Source organism: Sander lucioperca, chromosome 24, assembly GCF_008315115.2.
Source record: "Sander lucioperca isolate FBNREF2018 chromosome 24, SLUC_FBN_1.2, whole genome shotgun sequence".
Taxonomy (NCBI): Eukaryota; Metazoa; Chordata; class Actinopteri; order Perciformes; family Percidae; genus Sander; species Sander lucioperca.
Window position 1 is genome coordinate 16,658,071 of NC_050196.1, and position 24,592 is coordinate 16,682,662.

Sequence of the window (24,592 nt, forward strand, 5' to 3'; positions counted from 1 at the left end):
CGAGCTTACCTGATTAGTTTGAGCTTTTCAGCAACTCTGCTTCGTAAAAACATTTTTTATATGACTTAAACTTTCAGAGCAACCTCAAGTCCCGATGAAATGTTTGACTGGCAACAAAACAAACTCTAAGATATATCTTTTTATCAACTCTATTGCATTCATTTAACAGCTCAATAATGTTTCATCTCTCATGCAACATGATTGTTCAAATGCTGTTTTAAAGTAGGAATATATTACATCTATTTGTGTTACTTCATTTAACTCATTTATGAATTTATTTTGTCCACAAACAGTCAAAGATGAGCTCAAAATAGTTAAGAATCAACCTCCAACTGTATACCACCTCTTCATTACCTCTTCACATCTCTACATTTGTGCCAAATGTTTCTTAATTAGTACATCTTCATTAGGAGCGTCCTTTCTGCCCGAATCCCTTTGAACATCATGCATTAAAGAGTTGTTCCAACTGATTTCCAGCTCCAACAAAAGCTCTTTTTATTGCGTCTCTAATCGGTTTCATTGGCTCTCTTGAGTGTCGAGCACGAGGCCGGCTAATGGGGAACCACTTACTTCAGAGTGTTTATGAGGGAAAATATTCCTCAATGTTGCATTAAGCAGAGAGCGAAGTGATATTTACGGTGTTTTAACAGTTGCTAAGGGCCGCTGGTGATGCAGACGTGGGTTCGGCGTTTAGGGGGAAAGTTTGTAGCTTTTTGAAACACAACACTTCTCGCTCTCTGTCAGACCGGAGCTTTTAAAATCCACGAACGTGACAAGCCAGTGCTTCATAAAGATTTATAATCGCCAGACAAACACCAGACTGTGTGTTTATCCTCATGTGCGAGCTTTGATTTCCACTGTAGCCGGGCTAATTAGCTGTTATTGCTAATCTCCAGCTGCTTTCTGCAATACTTACAAGGCAATTAGTGTGTCTCTTCTCATTTCACTGTAACTTTGTAAAGAGCAGCTGGTTCAGACGGCTTCAGGCCTGTCACTACCTCACACTGTGTCAACTTCACGAAAAACATGTTGAGTCTGAGCGTGCAATAACATTAAATCATTTAAGTTTTAGTTGGTAGCAACACGGGGATTTTTAAAGACACTGAGGTCATGAGTCCATATTCCTGAACATGGCCTCAAAAGGAAAGTCTAAATATTTGGATTAAACTTTTTTTTATGTCAGATTATATTTTTAGAGGATTTTATTTCCTAATATGGAGAATTTCAGCTGTAATCTCTCCCCGAACTGTCAGGAATAAAATTTAAATGACTTAAAGTACAATTTTGATTTACGTCAGTCCGATTGCCTTTTCTGCTGACGGTCGGCTGTCGGGTTGCTGTGTCCGAGCCTTTACTTTACTTGTGTTACTAGTGATTTGTTGCCATGCTACTTTCTACTTCTACTCCTTTTCTGAGAGAACATCCTGATGGAGACTTTCTGAATGAATGAATGAACTTGTTTCAGGACATGTCTCTTTGTATGACTCAGTATCTAGACTTCATTTATTTTGATTCAATCCCAAACACACCGTCCTGCTGCCCCAAATACTCACTAGAGCACCAAATGTGGATTAATCTTCTGCTTAAAGTTTCCTCCTGCTCATTTGTGAAGAACTACACTGACCAGCTGCCCTTTAATATTAGTTTTTTAATGAGTATTCTCAATATTAGGGTGCTGTGACTTCATGCTTCTTTAAACGTTGTTAACCTCAGCTGATTCTCTCACCTCTTCTCTCGACGTACTGTAAGATTTAAGGCGTTAATGTTTTCCATGGAAGAGTGTGGCGCAGAGCAGTGAGACTTAACGTGACACGAGCTGATGTGAGGAAATGTGGAGGTTTACTTTCTGTGGTTTGGTATTTGTGTTGGAGGGCCAGACGTCGGGGGATTTCCATCAGCTGGCAGAGAGAGAAGGAAGGGCGAAACATCTGTACTTTACTGTCTTACAGTTACTTTGCTGGTATTTCTCCTTGTCTTATAACAACGAGGGTGGCCGTTCGGACTGCGGTTGTACTGGTTAGGACCGTAACGAGCTGCTGAAACCTCAAAAGAATTGAATTGAACGGTTCCTTGTTTGTCTCAGTGCTGTTTCAGAGGCTTTGGGAGTCTGAGTCTCCACAAATTATGAACCGAAAATTAGTCAAGATGAACATTTTTGCAGAAAATCACAGCTCCGAAGTGTTTTAGGGGGCTCACAGCTCTCACACAAACCCACTCTTGGAGCAGAGTGATTTAAAGCTCTGTGGCTTTTGCTGTGTTTTGTGTGGTGGCCGGCTGGATGCACAGATCAGATCAGTAGCACATGAATAGAGCGACCTCGCTGTTGCCTTGGCGTCCATCTCTTTCAGAGCATCACAGATAACAGACCAGAGCTGAAACTACAGGAATCCTCTAGCATTTCTGCTTCTAATACCACAAAACAACCATTAAATATCTGTGGATTATTTAGGTTGTTGATCAGGACTGATAAATTAAGGATGACTGACTGCTGAGCTGGCTGCTGAGCTTTCTGGCTTTCAAAACTCACTCACTCAAGTTACGTGTAGCTGTTGTTCAAGGTTTAAAGTTGCTTATATTGTCTCTGGAAGAGAAAAGTCTTGGATTAGGACTTAAATAACCCTATAGCCCAGTTTTAAACCAAATGTAGCCCAGTTTTAAACCAATTTTAGCCCAGTTCTGAACCAAAAGTAGCCCAATTTTAAGCCAAGTTTAGCCCAGTTTTAACCTAAACATCTAGATGACCTGTAAATAATCTGCAGCTCATTTTTATTTTTCCCACATTTAGTGACGACAAGCAGTAATTTCTGCCTTTGTTTCTGTTGCATCTCTCTCAACATTTCATGTATTGCTTCACACCCTAATGCTGAATGTAGCTCCTGACTAAATAAGGAGCGCATTGTCTTCGTTTTGTTTTGTTGTTGCTAAAAATAATTCACTAAAACCAGCCTTCAAACATTGCCTTTAATCCCGACTATATTTTATATTCCTTGAAATACTCCTCTCGTATAAACTACTTCTGCAGCGTTGGAACAAAGACCCACCAGTTTATTTTAGTGGTTTATATAGCACTCTATGGAGGCCATTGCAATATGGCCTCCGCAGCGACACATACACTGATCCCTCTGTTTGCTTAATGGGTCACAAGTTAAGCTAAAACACACACACAGACACACACACACACACACACACACACACACACATGCACACACGCGTAGCACTTCCACATGTGTGCAGTGTTTTCATTCGGACTGGTGCAGATGTGTCTGGGCTCCTAACGTCAGTCGTACCGATCTAAGTGGGGTCTTCGTCAGCGTGTCCCACGCCCCAACCTGTTTATATAAGACGCTACACTCCGTCCTCCTCCTCCGTCCTCCTCCTCCTTTTCCTCCTCCGTGTGTTTAATATGTTTAATGTTTAAGGAAGATCTGCGCTGCCTTCAGACAGTGAACTTAGAGGAAACATTTAGACCAACTTTCATGTTCCTGCTACAAAAAACACCCACAAAGTCAGACTAACATTATACAAGCTCAGTTTCCACTATGAGTTTTTAGTGTGAAAACATTCATTGAGAATAAGTTGTGTTCATGTTGAGCCAGTCGGCATATCATGGGTATTCTTTGGATGGTACTTTAAACTGGGTGTTACAGCTATAAAAATAAGCATTTGTAGTAACTGCAGTGTTTTCAGAAACTGTTAAAATCTGTTCAAAAACTTCAAGTCCTTCAAACTATACGAAGATATGCTCTAATACGACCCACGGGAGCATTGGCAGGAAATACATTACATTATTACATTATATCATGTTTTTAAAAACATTTTGAACGCTGTGAAACAGTCGCGGTTTGGTTAGGTTTAGGCACAAAAACTACTTGGTTAGTTGGTTTGAAAAAGATAGTAGTTTGGGTTAAAGTCAGACTACTATCACTCCCGTAGGTTACACACGTGACTCAGAACGTGTCGTACATAAAATCTCGCTGTTATATTTTCAAACAGGACATGGATCCCGGGCTCCTGGGTTAAAGTCTGTGTTTGTTTGACTCATCCACCCCCCCAACCTGCCTCTCATTTATATTTTGTCAGCTTACAGTCATGGCCACTAGAGGGCGCCGCCACTAGAAACGTAAATATTGGTCGTAATTGTTGCTTATAAAAGACCTCTGGGAGTGTTTTTCAGGGGAGGACGGTCCCTTTATGTGGCGTCTGATTTGAGGAGAGAGCTGTCAATCATCTGGTGTCTGAACAATGGCACCAAAATGTACCTAAAATCTATCACATTAATTGAATGAGCTTTAATTGATCTTAATAAGTAGGAGTGACATTTTGTCTGGTCCTCCTGTTCAAGGCTGGACTCTGTAAGTTCCTTTGTGCTGCTCAGTCTTCAGGCTGAATCCACACAGACCTGGGACTGCCTCTAAACCTCCGAGGCCACCTCCCAGCGGGGCTGAAGAACTCATTTGCAGTCTGGTAGACCAGCAAAGGAGGGACACCAAGTAGAAAAATGAAAAGGTGGGGGAGTTTTTGGGCTTAATCCTCTAAAACATCCATATATCGCTCCCAACCGCTCACTCCCCACAGCTGTAAATTTCCAGGAATGTAGCCTGTTGTTTTTGGAATCAGTGCAAGCAAACCTTAATGGCTTTGGGAGATTGATGTCTGCAGACGTTGCCTGAAGCCTGCGGTCGCATATTTCAGCGCTGGGATATCTTCAGTCAACCAGCCGTACAAACTAAAACGCAAAGAGAAGTCGGGAGAACCAAAACACCAATTTGTTTTAAACGAGGGCCGACATGTTTACTGAACAAAAGAAGGCACTTTATCCACCCTGATGTCTTAATTTAATTAATTTTTATCTGCTTTCGTAATTATGTGTCATGTTTTGCTGTCAATCGTATAAAGAGGGAGGTACTCTACATGTTTACTGAAACCAAATGTTCAACAAAACAAAAAGCATTAGCAAAGGATGCCCTGATTTCCAGTTTGTGAGGAACTTCTTTATCTTGCTTATATCTTTGTCTCCAGCTTTTCTGACAATACGATTTAAAATTAAAGTAATCTACATATTTACCAAAATTAATTGTAACAGAAATTTAAGGGTGGCCTTTTTTTCCTCCCTGATTTGTAGTTTGTGAGGAAATCCTGATTTTATCTTTATAACAACAGTCAAATTATATTTTACAAAACTACAAAAATGGATGCACAACAGTTCGTGATTACGAAATTACGAAAATTATGAAAACGGTTTGTATGATATCTTACGAAAACGGTTTGACTTATGCAAAAAACGGTTTGTATATCTTAGCAATTTACGAAAACTTATGCACAACAGTTCATATATCTTACATTATTTGGTTTGGTTTAAACTAAGGACACGAACACCGGTCCCACAGGTGAAAATCCAATTTTTTGGGACCCGTCCACCACCCCGACCTCCTGCTTACGAGATTTTGGCACTCTTTATACTACATGCTTTGGTCATAATTACTTCGGACAGTAGAGGTCACTGCGTTACAGCAGACGTGCATTACTTTTGGTAGCTATATGTACGAAGAGGTCTGTCTGAATGTCTTTAAGCTTCTTTGTGGACTGTAAATGTGGATTAACATAAAAAACAACCAATAAAATTGCCAAAGTTTGGGGCTTTACTCCGCTGACTAAAAACACACTTATGAGGTGGTTTGAATTAAAGAGATTCAACATTTCCACAATGCAATGTGAGTATATTTGCAGCTTTACTCTCTATATGTTGGATGTGGTTCATGTGGAATATCTAGGCCGTGTTTTTACAAGTTTCCATAATGACTTTTCTCGAGCCTGAAAACAACTAACAAGTGAGGAGCAAGAGAGGGCATTTTATCCAGTCATCTAGCAGCGGTTTGTAAATAGACTAAATATAAGAAGAAAAAAAAACATTTCCGTGTTCACTTGGTACATCTAATCTGCAGTCCCTGAGTACAGCCTCTCCCCCGAGTGGAAGTTCAGATAAAACGGGCTGAGGGCATCTTGGAAAGTCATCAAGCTAAATCCCATTAGCCATAGTAGGCTCACAAATGGGTTCTCATGTGGGAACCACTGTGATTACTGGGAGACTGTACTGTAGTGAGGGGCCACGCACAGGAGCCACTTGCTGCAGAAAACATCTGATGTCAGGCTCACCTTTCATAAAACAAGTGAGGGAATCGCTGTCATGGAAACAAAAGCCAGGTCCTGCATTGATGACGTACAATATGTTCCTGTTGCGGTACGTCCTTGTAGGAGACGCATCAGGACGCGTAAAGCTGCGTTCACACAGACACTGCGGCGCTCATCAGACGGCAAAACGCAGGTCTTTCCATTCATTTTGAAAAGAGGGTAGTGCATTTAGGCTGCGGCGTTGGGGGCCGCAGAGGGGAGCCGGAAAAAAAAACTGCTCGACAGATTCAACTTTTGGAGAAACACAACAGAACGTCACGCTACGGTGGCCAATCATGTAAGCGGGGATCAGACTTGTCAGTGTGTTTTGAGGCAGTGTGAGAGTCCCGTACCCGTAGGAAACAGGAAACATCACTGCCTCTATCGCTGCCACAAGAAAGTTTTTAAACACCACACACAAGCTCTGAACTGCCCGGCAGCTGACTGTTTCCTCAGTCCCTCTGTCTATTTCCTTTCTCCGTGAAATGAAGCTGCCTTCAAGTGCGGTTGGAAATGTCGAGCTCTATAAACGATCTGACAGAAAACAATAACTGTGAAAAATATAGTTTACTTGTGCTACATTTGGGGGGTTAAAGAACACAACAGGACGTCACATAAATAGGCCATTTAAGTGACACCAGGGGCGGAGCGAGGTGGTGGCTTCTGGGACTACAGCCCCAAATCTTTAAGGGTTTTAAAATAGCATGGAGCAACCCTACCTACATTATATAACTTAAAAATAGTAACATCAGACATTATTAGGTTATCAGGTGGCAGGAGTGAACATGAGTGATCCTCAGTATATGTTGTGTTCTGGTTTAAGAATGATAAAGACAGTTGGAGAACAGTGAGATACAAAACAGGATGTAAAAAAGTGACAAACGTTGACAAAAGAGGTAAAAGTTAGGAAGCCATAGAAATAAGTGACCGAAACGTAGAAAAAAAACGCCAACAACGTGACGAGTGTCGGAAAAATTTAGGGTGTTAAAACTATCATGTTTTCCCAAAATGATTTTAGTGGCTTGAAAAATAGTGCATAAAGCTGTTGTAAATGAACATGCCCCGAGACCCCCTCCGATCTAGGTTTTGGGCTGAGCCCCGAATGTTTAGAATGTCGCTTTTTCTGGTGTTAGCAAAAGAAATGTGGTCAAATGCATCCCTGACAACCATAATCTAAACATCAGTTTCTCTGCTAAATCGATCCTAAACTCGATCCTTGAGTTCAGCAGCACTGCAGAGCACCGGCCCAGGGTGACAGTAAAACAGCAGTTTGTGTGTAAAAGGTACTCTGTGTGTACGTCCGCCTGTGCTAATGTCAGGGGGCTATTTTTCTGCTCCTGCCTCTCTGAGGCGTCCCCGGGCAGGGCCTCATTTAGACAGCACCGAGGCAGAGAAAAGAGCTGCCGCCCCCTCTTCTTCCTCTTCTTCTTCTCAGGAAGATTAGTGGCCGTCCTTTTGGAGTAGGAGGTGGATGCTGAGCCTTTTTCGGTCGCATTTTTCTCTGCCAGCGGGCCTGACCCCCTGAGTGCTCTCTGTGCAGCTCGCTAGCTTGCGGTGGGTGCCTGAGCATCCAACCACCATCAATTACTCAGTGTCCACCGGCCAGATAAAGAAATGCGTCCTTATCTCTAACCCACCCCTCTTAAAATGCTATTTACACAGCCAGGCCCCTTCTCCATTCATCTAGCTTTTGTCTAATCCCATTGTTTCTAACGGGCAGACTGGTCAGCTGCAGTTTGACTCGCAGCCTACATGAGACCTGAGGCAGATGTCAGGATTGTTACTTTCAGACCAGTGGAAGAAACAAAAGCAAATTGAACTACAAACTATATTAAGCAGCAAATCCTCACACTTAAGATATTAAGCAGCAAATCCTCACACTTAAGAGGCTGGAATCAGTGAATATTTGGCATTTTATGGTTCATTCACTAGTCAGTGACAGTAAAAGACCAACGGAAGACAAAAACCAAAAGGTGGAAGAAACAAAAACCTCCACATGTTCTTGTGTCGTCTTCAAAAGTCTTGCTTTGTCTGATAATGCAAATATATTCAGTTTAAAATGATATAAAGCATCAAATCCTCACACTTAAGAGGCTGGAATCAGCAGATAGTTGCCATGGTTGGTTGATTTCAAATTAAGTCACCAAAACAACTGGTTGGGATTAGAAAAACATTTGTGGTTGGGTTAAAATAATATACACGTACACCGTGTGTAAGTAAAACAGGAACACCGGCCCCCAGAGTGAAAATCCTGTCGTTTGAGACCCAATCACCGCCCCGATCTCCTCCTAAAACAAATACGTGGAAAACATACGAATTACAGTGCATTACTTTTTGTAGATCAATGTACGAGATGCCTGTGATCTTTCTGAATGTCTTTAAGCGTCTTCATGGACTAAAAACAAAGCATTATACTGCCAAAGTTTGGGGTTTTTCTCCCCTGACTAAAAACACACTTATTTATTAGCACTTGTGAGGTGATTTGGATTAAAAAGATTCAACATTTCCACAATGCAGTGTGAGTGTGAGTATATTTGCAGCTTTACTCTCTATATGTTGGACGTGGTTCATGCTGAACATCTAGGCCGTGTTTTTTATATTAAAATATTTCGAGAATTGTTTCTTTTGATGGACTAAAAGATGAATCGATTTAATTTCAGTTCTACACCTCATGCAGCTGAAAGATGTTCTCAGATGTGTGTCTGTTTAGCCTGTTAAGGTCTTCCTTCCCCCCACCCCCCACCCAGAATGCCCCGGGGCAGCCTAGGAGGTGCTAAATACTTAGGGTCCATCCCTGCGGAGCAGCCAGACTCAGCAGAAAGATCTGGGAGGCTGCAGGGAGGCATGGAGGGAGGGATTCGGGGGTGCTGGGACGCTGAGCGCGACGCATCAATCTCCCTCTCGAATGACAAACTCACTCTCAGGAAGATGTATGTCATGAGCCACCAAAGCCAGTTAATCAAATCATTAACGGCGCCGAGTAGTTTCCTCTGGCCTAGTTTACCGACACAGACAGAGAGGAGAGAGAAACGTACGACGAGCTCCGGCTCAAACAAAGCCTCCTCTCCGATATTCATCCGAAAGAAATCTGCATCAAAGCTTCACGTTTTCATTATTTTTGTTTTTAAAATACCTCGAGGTCGGGGCAAGAATAAACTTCATATTCAGTGGAGAAAATATTATACCACAAGCCCTATTTATATACCTGTTTTCGGTCTCTTCTCATCCACGTTGGCTTTTAAAGTTTAAAGTTCATTCTTCACTCTTCCTCATTTGAAAGCTCCAAAACAGCTACTAAATGGACCCCAACTGCTGTTTCCATGGTCAGGAATGACCTTTGAACCTGAACTTTCAAGCCAACGTGATGGACGAGAAGTCCTTAAAGTGCTCAGAGAAAAAAAGGGAAATTTAAACATCTACAAGGACGACTTGGTCTCCTGCTGAAGCTCCAGAACAGCTATAAAATTAGTTTTCTCGTCTCCAAACTGGACTCTTACTGGCTTCCTCTGATCCAAAAGGAGGTTTAAATTCTGCAAACTGGCCTGGGTGAATTTCTGTGTAGCATTGGGAACCAATCTGGACCAAGTTTAGTTTTGATGTGTTTTCCTGGACTTTGTATGAAACTGCCTGAAAAAAAGATGAATTTTTGAAAAGGCAATAACTCTAAATTTAACCAAATCAGATTTCAACCAAGCCTTAAAGAAATGTCTTCTATGTATATAAACCGAGGGAAATTTCTTCCCTAATACAGGGCGACTTTAATCCTCCAAGGTCCAAGGAATTGACACATACATCAATAACGGCTGGTGGATTCTTTTCTCGCCAATATTTCCACTCTAAATACCGTTGGTTATTATGAATGGGTTTGATATCATAAAGGTCCCTGCGATGGCGTGAATGTGCTCGCTGTGCCGGCCTGTGCGAGCAGACAGATGCGTGCTGTCACAGGAAATACAAGCGCTCATTTGAATCTATTAACCGGCCAGCAGAGTCAGGGGCTCGGCCAGGGGAGGAGAAGGAAGTCCAGCCCAAAAACACTGTCGCTGCCAGGGCCCGACTGTTGGTAAATGATACCAAACACGGGCCCAGAAGTCACCGTGCCAGAGTTTTATTTTATTTTCGAGCCTCCACTCCAAAAAAAATATTTCATGTAGGGTGGACGGAGCAGAAAGGCGACGGGGATTTGATCATCAAAAAGGAGCAGATAGCAGCATCTGGAGCACCTGGGTCCATTCTAATTGACTCGTCGCGTGGCGTATCCACTTTTTAAACAAAGTGACTCTCACTTGAGCTTCATTATATGCGCACCCCATTTCCATAGGCCTCTGGGAACGGGACCTGGGCCGTTCACATAAAACAAATGACCGCTCCATGATAAATGGTTCTATTAGCAATCCAGATTGTTAAACTGTGATACAACAGATCGGAGAGGGGCGCAGGGGCCCATTCATTTTCCTCCCTTCTGCACACATGCACCGCTGTAAATAGCTTGTTTTTATGTGCAAATAACATATTAAAACTCGGCATTAGCCATGTGCTTTGATAGAGAGGAAATTGTTCTAAATAAATAACGCGGGACGGGAATATAAAACAGGGCGGGCTGTTATACAGCCGGCGTCGAGGCTCAGAGGTGGGCATGACTTAGGTGACAGGAATTCTGCAGCCAACAGTAAACAATACGCCGACAATAAAAACAGCAGCAGTATATTAGAATTGTGTAGTTTTCCCTCGGACGCCTTGTTTGGGAATAAGCTCTAAAGGTTCAAGGACCTTGTCTCATCTGCCTCCCTCTCACTGCTGCATATTCACTTATCAGGAGCCGGCAACAGGAATAATAATGCGTATTACGGCGATAAGTAATTGCTCTGTCTCGACACAGTGGCAGACGGCTGTGGTTTTTAGCACTGAGGCTTGAGCCTCTTCGCTGATATCTGATTGGTCGTGATGGGAGCGGGCTGCGGCTGCGAATCAGAGCTTCTTGTTTTTTTAAGATTAAAATGCGGGGCTCTTACACAGAGCTGATAGGGAGGAAGAGTTATGTAGGGACTTTTTATTTTAGGTGAGAGGAGATTAAAAAGTCAGCAGCTGATATTGAAAATGGCCAAATATATAAATATACAACAGGATGTAGAGTTGAAGTTCAAGTGAGGTTCAGTTTCGGGGTCAAAGGGACTGTTTCTTCCTCCAGCTTTAACTTCAAAAAAACTTAGAGATTTTGTGTGGAAAGCCAGAATCTTTTGAGAAAAAGTCACAATATTACAGAAAACTTCTTTGAATTTCATTCTCAAAATGTATTTTCCTAACCTCTCGTTAATACTCAGTCATAGATGTAGTCATCCATCCCCAAATTTACATGAAATAATAGTTTTCTATCATGTAAGACTAAGAAAATCAGCAAATTCTCACATTTAAAAACCTGGAAACATCAAATATTTTGCTTGAAAATTACTTTTTCAAAGCATTCAACGACTAATTGTTTTAGCTCTACTTAGCACAAAAGACGGCACCAAAGCTAGCGTAACCAGCGTGAATGAAAAACGTTCATAGCTTAGTAGACTGCTGTTATTCATGGATTTGAGTGTCCACATTGTGAAGAGTTAATTGGAGCTACTTTCTGCTGAAGAAAGTGTTCCCGTAAAAAGTCTCTGAGGCACCCTGTCCTTCTAATCCAATGGAGGCAAAGAGTTCGCTTCAGCTTTGTTCAAATATTGAAGAAGAACATGTGAAGAAACAACTCCACATGTAAAACTGCCCTACATTGATATTCTCTTATGAACAATTAATGTTCGATTTCTTCATCATGGCAGGCCACCAAGTTCTTCATTAAAGAGAAGAAATGTCACTAAATCACTGGCTGTATTTCCATTTCAAAAGTGGCCCGTCACTCTGCATCCATGTCAGCGTCGTCCTCTGCGCCACTGCGCCCGTAATCCATCCCTTTTAAACTCTGGAGGTGTTCTGGAGAACAAGGTCTTTTAACCTCATTATGCCGAGCTTTCATCACACGTTCGCTGACATGTCTCTCTTTCTGCCTCTCGTGTCGTCCTTACCTTTACTTCCTGGGACATTCGCCGTGAACATACCTTCACGTGCAGGTTTCTCATGTACTTTAAATGTGGGTCAGTGCTTTGACAGGCCGAACTACACGACTGCTTGCTCGTTGCTCTCTCTAATTCTCTAAGGCCTAGAGGGAAATTTTCCTCCTTCTGCTCAGGAATATCTGTTTCTGTTCCAAAAAAAATAAAGCTAAAGCAACATCAAGCTTTCAAATGTCAAACCCCTCCTTCTCATTCCTCAGAGACCTCTACATACACACAATATCTTCTCAACTATGGTATTAGACTTAGAAAAAGGTCATGCTTTAAGGCAGATAACGTATGGTTAAAGTAAAGCTAGGCAACTTAAAAGGTTAGAGAACAGTCATAGCTAAAAGAAGTGAACATTAACTGTTGGATAGTGACGACGAATGAACTCTCCGTTCCACCTATCTACTTACAGGACACATTCATTCCTGTTTGCATTAATGTTGTCCAATGATTCTTTGGGATACTGGTTATACTGAAGCAGAATTATCCTTTAAAGCAGAGTTGTTTTTTGGGTGTGATGCCTTCTTTTGGGCTCCATTCCCAGCTTTGTTCCTTCTTTATCAATTAATGAGTGTTTCTTTATATTGGGAGGCCACCAAGTCCTTCATTAATGAGTAAAAGTGTCACTAAATCACGCATTTAATTTCCATTTCAAAGGCGGCCCATCATTCTGCATCTTTGTCAATCTCTGAAGCTGCGTGTCGTCCTCACCTCTACCAGCCCCAGCCATTTTTTTTTTTTTGCCTTTATACTCTGGAGGTAAGAACAAGGTCTTTCAGCCTCATTATGCCAGGCTTTCATCACACGTTCACTGACATCTTTAAAACATGCAGTCTCTCTCTCTTTCTGCCTGTCCCTCCCCTGCCAGAGAGGCTCGGTGCTACTCTTCATTTAGTTCAACAACACAAACACTCGTTCTCACCTGCCGCGGCCCCCCTCTTGTCTTGTCATGTTATCTATTCATCAGTGTTTACGGGCTCAAATGGTGCCACACTCCTTGACAGAGCACACCAGGCCTCGATACGGGGGCGATCGGCATTAATGATGCTCTTTTAAGACCCGGGTCTATTTAGGATTCATATCAGACATCTACTGTAAGTCACCTCTGACTGCTGCTCATACCTTATCAGGCCTGAGGAGAGCTGGCTCCCAAGATGGCACTTTATCTTTGAAATGTATATTTCATCGGCCTTTGCCCCCTGGCTGAGCAGCATGCAGAGAGAGGCCCGACAGACCACTGGACACCACATTCACATCTGCTCCGGAGAGAGTTTTAAAGAAGCATGTTACAGTACCTCTTGTCTCTGAGGGTTTCTTCGGGAGGTCGGGGAATCCGCTCCCGTCCATCTTGTCTTTTTTCTCGGAGGCTCTTGATGTGGAAGTCTCCATTGCCAAACAAACTCTAAAAGTGAAAGAAAACACAAAAGGTGCTGTTAATGCTGAATGAGTGGAGTGCACTCAGAGCGCTGAGGAGAGGAAGTGTTAATTTGGGATGAGATGAGGACACTCAGGACTCTGAGAGTACTTGGACGGCTCGTCGTCGTGCTGGGGGCGGCCTCTAGCTCACCCAGTAAGAGCGTTCGCCCCATGTTGGCGGAGTCCTGCAGCGGCGCTGGTTCGAATCTGACCAGTTGCCCTTTGCTGTTTGTCATCCCCCATCTCTCTCCCCCTTTCATGTCTATCCACTGTCACTATATAATAAAGGGAAAAGCCCCAAAAAATAATCTTAAAAAAAAACTGTGCTGCTGTTGCATGAAAACACACCGTTAATTGTCAAAGTTTTAAAGTGTATCTTATCTTATTTGTGTACAGGAAATATTTATCACATCAGGGCCTTTATTACCTCCGCGAAGGAAGCTATGATTCAGTTCAGTTTGTCCGTCTATCAGCAGGATTACAGAAAAACTACTGCCCCAATTTTCCTGAAACTTGGTGGAAGGTGTCATCCTCTCCAGCTCCACCCTTGTGTCCAAATATGGTCTCTTCTGCAAGATGGCAACAGCCAAAATGCAAATTCGGTAATGCCTCAAAACGGAAGTCCACAATCCATTGGGTCAACTGACAAATGCTGCGTCTATTATCTTTACAGTCTATGGTTCTTGACCACGGAAACAGGAGCTTTTAACTGCATGTCATGGTCTTCCTCAGTGGACTGTTGACTGTTTAGATCAGGCGATAACACTTAGTCATATTTGAGGAAGACTGCTAGATGTGTCAGAGGAAATAAATGTAATTTAATGCTTTTTAGAATAAAAAAAGGTAAAAAGAAAAACAGAATAGTCTGTCCAGTCTCCTCTATCAAACCCTTAAGTCCCTAACTAACTGTTCATACGTTCATAATAAAACAGAAAAATGTAAATTTTACACACTGCTTCTTGTTTATCTTAGCTCAACCTACCAGATTATCCGTGAGCAAACATTTAGAGGGACTTCTCTCCACTCCCTGACTTCCCAAGAACTCCCTGTGCTTCAAGACTCAATCAGGTTTTTTTGGGGGGGTTAAAGGGGACGGGGGAGGTCTTAGCTTGCATGTCATCAAAGTTTATTTGACTTTTGACCTTTCTGCAAGCGCTATTCAGACAGGCTTTGTGGCTCAAACTGTTAGAACAATACTACTTTATCTTCAAAGACTCGGAGACTCTATTCAGGCTCATTTACGAAACTCTTGAGTTTCTTTATGAAGGCAGAAGACTCAGATTGGATCCAAGACCTGCTAAAGTAAATCTGGTAGCAACCATTGTGTGCTATTTTGGCGCCAATGCCCCATATTTATCCATGTTACACTGGCTTCCGATGAAGTTCAGGATCCAATTTAAAGTTCTTGTTCTTACATATAAAGCATTGCTGGGTCAGGCGCCTGTTTATATCTCTGACCTGCTCCATCCGTACACTACTAACAGGTGACTCAGGTCTTCTGACCGGGGACTACTGGGGGTCCCACGCACTCGTTTGGAAACTAAAAGGTGACCGTTCCTTTGAAGTTGTAGCTCCGACTCTGTGGAACGCCCTTCCTATTAACTTACGTTCTGCAGTCTCGGTTGACGCTTTTAGAAAGCAGCTGAAGACACACTTGTTTCAACTCGCTTTTGTCTCATGTTTGTAATTTGGGGTTTTTAGTCTTTTAATCTTCATTGGTATTGTATTTGTCCTGTATTTGATCCTACTGTATTTTATCAAATGTCTTTTGTGTGAAGCACTTTGTGACTCTGTCTGTAAAAGGTGCTATATCAAACAAATTACTATTATTATATTTAATTATAATAACGATAATAATAACCTTTACACTTTGTAGTTATAGTTTACCGTCACGCTGAAATGATAAGTCAATTAATAAATTAGTCAATCAATACAAAGTTCATCGCCAACCATTTTGATAACCACTTAATCGTTTAACTCAAAGGTCCACTTACTGGCTTTTCTTATTTTAATCTTTACCGTATATAAGATCCTCAGGTTTTGGAATATTGGTCGAACACAACACATTATTTAGACTTTGGGTATGTTTGACTATTTTCTGATAATTTATAGACAAAACAATTAATCAATTTATTTAATTTTATGATGATAAAACCTGAATATGGCACAGAGATTTATGTTGTATATAATTTGTCCGAAAGGCAGATCTCTATGTGCTCAGTTGAGATCTATTTGACCTTTGACTGTCGAAATCGGACGATATGTTGACATATATGTCCTATGTGTTGTTTAAATTATACAGAAAATGAGCTCCATTTTGTTTTCTTCTGTCCTTTTTATTGTGAGCAGCGTAATGCTTTGTTCAGTAAGATAAAAACAGATATTGACTTTGTAAATATAGATGATGCAAATCTATCTACAGATTCACTTTTATATATTCACTTACTGTTGCAGACCTACTTTACGAATAAAGATAGTCAAACAAAAGTGCATAAATTACATAAACTGACCCCCTTCTTTGAATTTTAATAGCTGGTAACAGACTCACCGGTAGTTTCAGGAACCTGATCAGCCCCAGTAACAACACCCCCCAATAATGCAAATTGTAGGTCACACACATTGATGAACCAGCAGTTTATTTAGTTTGTAAATGCCCGAAGCCTCTTTAACAAAGCTGAGCTTCTGACTGACAGCTCTGTCTGCTGTCTTTATTGCTGTAGATGAATCCGTACAACAGGTGTGAGAGGCCAGGAGTGAATCCTCACGGGATGTCCCTTACCCCACACACACACACACACACACACACACACACACACACACAGCTCCCGTAGTTAAGGTGATATATGAGGCACATAATGGCAGTCTTTCACGCTCACAGTGCTCTGGTCTGTGCTCGCAAATCATTATTAGTCTGGCTTAACATTTGCTGTTCACACATTAAGCAGCTTAGTGACTGGTGTTCACTCTGCAGCCTCACAGGACATTTAAACTAACTCTTTGTGAGTATATAGTTGTTGTTTTTTTTATGTAGATAGTTTTAATATGTTCCTCTATCCTAAATCAACGGAGGTGATGGAATTCAGTCTGTGATGCTAACACTGAAACAGCAAATTCAAAGTTTATACTCGTTAACTGCCAGAGGTGGAAGAAGTATTCAGATCCTTCCTCAAGTAGACATACCAATACCACACTGTTAAAATACTCAATGTTGAGTATTTTAACAGTGAGTAACTGATATTTCTCTAAAGGTATGTGAATATAATCATGAGAATGTCATTAAGTCCTCCGAACCATACGACCATTTACAGTAGGTTGTTTATTTCTACCATCTAATACAACACACACGAGCGTTTTCCGTCCTCATATCTAAACGTAACAGTTGCCGTTTTAAACACGTCGTTAACGTTGTGAAACGGTCGCAGTTTGGTTAGGCACAAAAACTACTTGGTTTAGAAAATGATTGAGGTTTAGATTGAAATCAGAATATTTCTTTCCTTACTTCACTTCCATTTACGCACGTGACGCCGAACGTAACAAAGTTTAATTTGTTCTGTAAGTTTAAAAAACTTCTGTGGCCGGGTTGGCTCAGTGGGTAGAGCAGGCGCACATATACTAAGAGGCTTATGCCTCGACGCAGAGGTCCAGGGTTCGAGTCCAACCTGAGAAAATATCCTGCATGTCTTCCCCCTCTCTCTCACCTAGCTGTCCTGTCCATTAAAGGCGGAAAATCCCAAAAAATAATCTAAAAAACTTACCATTTACTTGTTGTTTTCAAACGGGACATGAACCATGGTCTCCTGGGTGAAAGTCCTTTGTTTGTTTGTTAGTTTGGCGCTCATTTAGACTTCCTGGATTGCTTCCGTTTTAATTACTACGACCACTAGAGAACGCCACCTGACAATAAAACGTAAATATGGGTCGCTATTGCTGCATGAACAAACGACTTATGGAGTCGTTTTTCAGGGGAGGACAGTCTCAAAAATGTAGGTAAAGTATTAAAAGTATTTTGTGACTGTTTAGGGTTAGGGTTAACCACTATTATATATTCTATCATTAGATGATTATTACTCATGCTTTAATGTAAAAGCAGAATTTTACTGTTGTAGTTGGTGGAAAGTAACATCAGCGAGGAACTTTTGTCCTCATGTAACATTAGCTGTAACATTGATTCTTTATTTCCGTGTCATGCACACAAAGTGCCCAAACCCTCATGGGTTTATAAGACGCCAACATTTTAGTTGCCGTGTTCAAACATTTCACAAAAGTATAGGTTGTTTTACAGCTCGTTGTTAAACAAAATATTCTGTCTTCTCTCCCGAGCTTGGCGAATAAAATCTGCTGTGTAAAACCTCCTTTCTTGTAGCTGGGTTAGCTCAGCTGGTAGAGCAGGCGCACATATTTATATAGAGGTAGACGCAGCGGCTGCAGGTTCGTCTCCAACCTACGGCCCTTTGCTGCATGTCATTCCCCCTCTCTCGCCGTTCATGTCTTCAGCTGTCCTGTGAGGCCTAAAAATGGCCAAAAAAATAATTAAAAAAAAGTTCCTTTCTTGAAGCACAACTTATATTTTTTATAATCATCCAGCCAGAAGAAGTCATCACAAATAGAGGTCATTTTAGTAAAAAGTGCACCTCTTAAGTCCTCGTAAACAGGACAATAAAACAAAAAATGGACCTCATTCTTAATTTCAGCCACCTCAACTAAACTAAACAAAGTCTTTTCTCCTCTGGAGTGGCATTAAACCTGCTAAAGTAAATGTTCTTGAGCATAACTGTGCACATAAGCATCTTTGTCTTTTGTTTAAATTATACTTTGCATAACGTTTTACATTGTAGCTATTATTTACGAGACAACAAGTTTGTAATTTTGTTACTAAGTTACTAATTTTCACACGCATATCAATCTGTTCCTAAATCATGTTTAAAAACAGAGGCCAGGGACCCGGGGACACACACAGGAGAGTGAATTTACTAACAGGCGCGTTAGCAAGTCAACAGCTCAGTTAGTGGTGTAATTAACCGTCACCTCCCACTGTTGGCTGGAGGCTCCTTTGAGACAGCACACAATGATTCATTTGAGTATAATACAGCCAACAAAGAGATCCTAACAATAAAGTTATTTAAGGGAACAACAGCTTCAGAGGGGCCCCCTCCCTTTTCTGCCAAGTCTTTGTGCTGAAATCAATTGTTCTGTCAGTTCATCCTTTCCCTTCTCTTAAGTCAACACGTCATTACTTTCAGTCACTCTGAGAGGAGCACAAACACTCACCTGACTGTTGAGACAATGCATGAATATTTTAAGTAGTGCACTCTATAGTTTGTGTCTGCAGAAAAGGACAATTGTACTTGCACTAACTTATAAATATGGACCCTTTTCGATGTGCTTTTACATGAGTTTGAACATTATTCAATATTATTTCTGCACCATAGTCACAAGTATGTTTTTTTGTTTGTTTTACTTCAACTAACTAAGGAATTTTGACCTCCTCCTATGTGCTTTTACATGAATTTGAACATGTATACAACATTGTTTCTGCACAATGTAAATGTATACGTTTTGCAGTGTTATAAATCATGATCTTCTATATACTTTTACATCATTTTGTTGTTTTTCTTCTGCAGGAGCTGCAAGGGAGGCTGTCCGTGCAGCATGTGGAGTACACCCTGACATATCAAGGTAAGTCATCCCAGAATAACATCTGTGACTCTGTGTAAATTAACTTTACCCCGCAGACACTCAGTGACACACATGATGAGGATTAATTCCTCGCAGAAATCAAGTGTCCTGCGGTAAGAGGGTATTTCCTGCATCAGGAAAACAAATGCCTCTGCCTTCTAGGTGTAGCTGGCTTACGAGTAGACTTTGGCTCATCACTGAATATTACCAGCAGCCGCTGTCCCCCTGAATTATTAGAGCAGCTCTTGTCAAGCAAACAAACGACTGTGTCTCGACTCAAAAGGTCACAGCGTACCAGAGTAAAATCACAGAGCATGCAGTCAATTCCTTGGCGCCGTACCCCGTTCGAAGGGCCACTTTCTGGAATTTATAGTCGGGCCCTACACCTATTCTCCTTTGAATAATAGCTATCCCGTAAAAGAAGCCCAGGTCGGTGGCAAGTCTTAAATAGAATACAGCTCCGAACCGGAGGGGGTTGTTTATTGTGCGAGCAGCGGACGTACAAATAGAGGCTAACAGTGACATTTGAATTTATACCGACTTTCCAGACTTGTTCCTCTTAACTTCAAGAGAGGCAACGAGACCCCAAATCTGAAATCTAAAAACAGAGCACAGGGGAGAAGTGTTCCCACGAGGCGCCGCATATGAAGAAGCCTCTTGTGCGTTACTCTTTAGCTGATGAAAAGAAACACACAGGGGAGAAAAGAAAAAGCAGAGTGAATGATAACTGGGTACATCCCAGGTCGTTCACTTGCTTCCCTTCATCGCGTCTAAGTCTGTCCCACCGAGGAAGCATGGGAGAGATGCAAGGAAATCATGCAAGGAGAGAGGAAACAAGGAAATGTGTTTTTAGAGGGATGAGACGTCCTTTCCTCAGAAGTGTCACGTGAATTTGTCAGCTGTATGGGCAGAGTTAGCAACAGCTTTCAGCTGCACAGCTTCCAGGAAGGCTTCTCTCATGTATCCTTGCTCATAGCTCCTCAGAGATCCCTCCTCCATCCTCCATCCTCGCTCCTCATGGCAGGAATAAGAGCTTTGAGACGGCCTTCGAGAAGGAGGGCCAGAGCGACTTCTGGTTCAAGCGAGGAGCGAGGAGATATCAAAGAAGAGACTTGGGAAGCAGCCTGTTCTGCTTCACAACCCTCTGCCTGGATGTTCAATATCCTGTGGCTGATCTCCTCCTGCCCTCGCCAACAGCAAACAGATGTGGCAGCTGAGTTCAGAAGCAGAAACGCAGCGCTGCTCCCACCTGTGTGCCACAGCACAGCCTGACCTCACTGTTTCCTGCAGCAGCAGGGCTTCATGCTTCCTGTGAGGCTGCAGGCGGCCAGCAGTGCATCTTGTACTCATATTTTTTGTGCTTTTTGCCCACTATATTACTCTCCTCAACGTCATGCCACTGTGTCTTCTAGGGCTGTGCTCGATTAAAGATATTCTCATTCGACTAATCAATTAGTTGATTTAATGGAAAGATCTGAAAAACTGAGTTTCTCCACAAAGAATCAAGCAAAAGCACCACTTTAACTTTGTGTTTACCAGAGATGTGCTCAGACGTTTCTTGGAAAGAAGTCATTCAGCATGAAAAAAGCATAAAAAATGACTAATAGACTAAAGAAATCTTAGTCGACTAAGACCAAAACAGCCAATTAGTCGACTTATCGACTCAGAGGAAGCAGCCCTAATTTTTTGTCAGTCATTTGTTCATCTTTGTGGACAGAAGCATGTTTTATTTCACATTGCATGCAGACGCACTGCACGACTCCTCTTAATGACCTCATGTTTTTTGGCTGCAACTGCGTTAGTGCTGCTGAAACAGTTAACTGATTAATCAGTCAGTCGACAGAAAACTAACCGCCAGCAGTTTGGTTGATCACGCCATTGTTAGGGTAATTTATCAACTAAAATATCAAACATTCACTGCAAGCATTGTGTAGCTTTTCTCTGCTCTATTTTATTCCAATTGAATTATTGAATGTATTTGGGTTTTGTACTTTTGTTCGGATAAAACAAGAAATTTAAAGACATCGCCTTCATTCCTTTAGTTGCAGCCCTAAACTGCAATATTCACTCTGTCATGTCGTGTTTTCATGTGAAGCTCTAAGAATTAGATACCAATTTATGACTTTATGGTTTGAAATGAACTCTGTTAGGGAGGGAGTGAGTAAAAACACTCCCTTACTGTGAGACAGGTCCCATGAATAAACATGTAATCTAGTAGTAACAGGACCAAGTTAGCAGTTTTGGTTTGTAGGTCTGAAGGGACTGTTTCCAGCATTTGTTGTTGGAAAGTCACAGAACTCAGGCAAAACGAGGGATCACGTTTTTCACTCCTGATGCTGTAATATTACAAATCTGCCAACACAGATTATATCTTTGTTCATTCCCCCCACAGAACAGCTTGACAGTGATGCTGTACACCTATATTAAAATAAAATTAAAGCAACTTAAATATGTGTGACAGCAGAAAGAAAACACAACTAGTTGTTTATTTTATATCGTATCTGTGGATCTCCAGCATGAATAAAGCAGTTTAGAGCTTGAGGTTAACCTACAGAATACTCCACCAAAACACTGCAGGTATGAGGAGCATGCTTTCATTCTTGCAGCGTCAAATCAATCTTGTCAGAGCCTCCCTGAGCCCAACACCAAACCATTTTACTTGTCAGTTAAAGGCCAAAAATCTTCTTTCCCAGCTCTCATGTTTCCTGCCATATGTGTGTCCCCAGCTCTGCCTGCTGACAGTGTGAAGTCCGCCGAGGTTGACCAGCTGCTTTGATCCCTGACCCTCGGCCAAATGGAGCGGCCACTCGCTGTTTTACAGCCACAGTTTGGACCACAGACTTCCTCTCCACCGCCTGGATGGCTCCTTTTATCCAACAACACCTACAGTAAGTCTTCCCTTCTCACTTTTTTCCATACCAACGTGTTCACTCCACATCCATACTGTCATACCTGAGAGATGCACACTACAACAAACGGATTTCACCGATTTAATTCCTAGAAATTAAGTTTGACATGCTGTCTGTCCTCGGAACAACCATTTACATGTTGCACGAAACCCAATAAGGCAGATTTAAATTATTTAAAGTGGATTCATTTAGTAAAACTGTTAATGAGCAAAGAAATTAATTGTGTAATTTTGAGTCACACCCAAAATATCCCCCAAAGTTTACCGAACACTGTCACACCGTGCAGAGGACGAACTCTTGGACTCTAAAGTCTTGCTTAAAGTTTAAAGTCGCTTTGGTTGTTTTTCTGTTTTCATAGCAGCTTTTGGAAGCTAATTTCCACAATGCAATCCTAAAACACACACAGCCCATAGTGACATGCCTAAACTTGACTTTCCACCTTTCATGAATAGTAGCAGTAGGAGTAGGGACTTAACAGTGTGAGTGTTCAGAGGGAATAAGTGTCCGGCATCATGACATTAGGTCCTGAATGAAGCATCATGGGAAACTCCCTGCTGCTCTGCGTCACCACTGGTGTGCACATGCCTGCCTGCAGGGTATGGACACAATAACATGAACACCTGCAAAGCTTAATGCAGTCAAAAGAGTTGACTCTGTAACTTCACAGTGTCAGAACATAAACGGACATTTTTTTGCAGCATATAGTCCCTGGTTGACATGTGCAGATGATAACAATTACGTCACGTGGACCCTTGTGGTTATTGTGCTTCAACCTAGAGCTGATCTGTGTGTGCTAAAGTGATAGATAGATAGATAGATAGATTGATAGATTGATAGATTGATAGATAGATAGATAGATAGATAGATAGATAGATAGAGTGGTCCGGTCTAAAGAGTCAGACTGGATGTTCGTCAACCAGCAGCACTTGAAAGCTAACAGCCAGCGACCCGCTGAGGCCCCGTCACTAACAGTGTGTCACAGACCTGCAGAGGCCCCCTGGATGAAGTCTGTCCACGGCCCCTGCTTCCTGGGGAAAGGAAAAGGAGAAGAAGGGGCCTCCGGGGGCCGCACAGATTCCTCCTGACCTCAGGGTCCGATTGAGCTCATGGAAAGCAGCAGCAGAGGGGGGATTGATTGCTAAAGAATTCCACATGTCCCCGCTGGGACACCACATGTTAAATAATTTCAGGGGAAGAAAAAACAGCAAAGCCATCCCGTTGGCTGATGCTGCGGCTTGTTTTCACTCTGCAGCTTCTGCCGTCACAAACACCACATCATTCCTTTTCTCTACGTGTCAAAATGCCATCGCGGGCGTCTCTCCTCACAGCGTGGGGCTTGCTTTACATCCGCCCTTGAAATTCACACATACACACATACATGCATGGACTCCCCTGCTCGCCTCAGCGGCTGTCAGGCCTGATCGTGGCGTTGCCGCGGCCCCTTCAGGAGTTAATTAACAGACGCATCAAAGCTGGTTCCCAAAGAGCTGCAGCTACACAGCAAAGAGGAGGAACTACAGGCCCTCTGCGGCCCCTGGACCTTTGATTTCTGATGTCTCTGGGTCTGTGTGAGATGCCGTTGCATTAAACCCGGCTCTGTTTTCATCATGTGTAATCGCGGCTGCCTAAGAGCTGCTCTCCTCTGTCGGAGGAAGTTGCTCGTGTTATCTGAGATCTGCTGGAAAAAGTGACCCGAGTTTCAGAGTAAATGTTTGCAGAGCTCAGAATTTTTGACATGATTTAAATTTAAGAATTTATGACTCTATGACTTCTCTCTATTTCTACACGCTGGCCTTGTGTGTCACGGCTGTCAACGTGGTCCTCTGAAAGTGATTAGCAGGGGTCAGGGAGGAAAACAAACAGTGTAACCCACCTCAATATAAAACCATAACACAGCAGAGGAAGTGTCCCAAAAGGTCAACGGCCTGAGATTAAAAAAGTGACGATTTCTGCAACTTGTTTCATAAATGACTGATTGTTAATTTTAAAATAGCAGTGATTTTCCAGACCTTAAAGGTGACATCTTTAAATGTATGATTTTGTTCAAACAACAGTCCCAGAAATATTTAATTTACTATGATTATAAAAACAGAGAAAAGCAGCAAATCCCTACATTTAAGAAGCTTGATCCAGAGAATGATTGGTATTTTTAAACTTTAAATTACTGGAATATCAAAGTTAAATTTAAGACTAAATGGTTTTGCACTAGTTGAGCAGATTTATGAGAAAAATGATCAACTTTAAAGAATCTTAATTTCTTTTTTCTGTCTAAATTTGCTCTTTAATTGCCACACGGTGCAGTTAAAATCTTTTTTAGCAATTTGAATTAAAGCTCCT

At 41.9% G+C, this 24,592-nt stretch overlaps 1 protein-coding gene across 1 annotated transcript in view; it reads right to left on the minus strand.

Annotated features, from left to right (window-relative positions):
• Positions 1 to 24,592, minus strand: part of LOC116044855 (zinc finger protein GLI2-like) — a 73,338-nt gene that overhangs the window by 46,869 nt on the left and 1,877 nt on the right. Inside the window, exon 2 of the mRNA XM_031292411.2 lies at positions 13,550 to 13,656. Coding sequence (XP_031148271.2) covers positions 13,550 to 13,643 — 94 coding nt within the window. The 5' untranslated portion in view covers positions 13,644 to 13,656. The remainder of the gene's footprint in view (positions 1 to 13,549; positions 13,657 to 24,592) is intronic.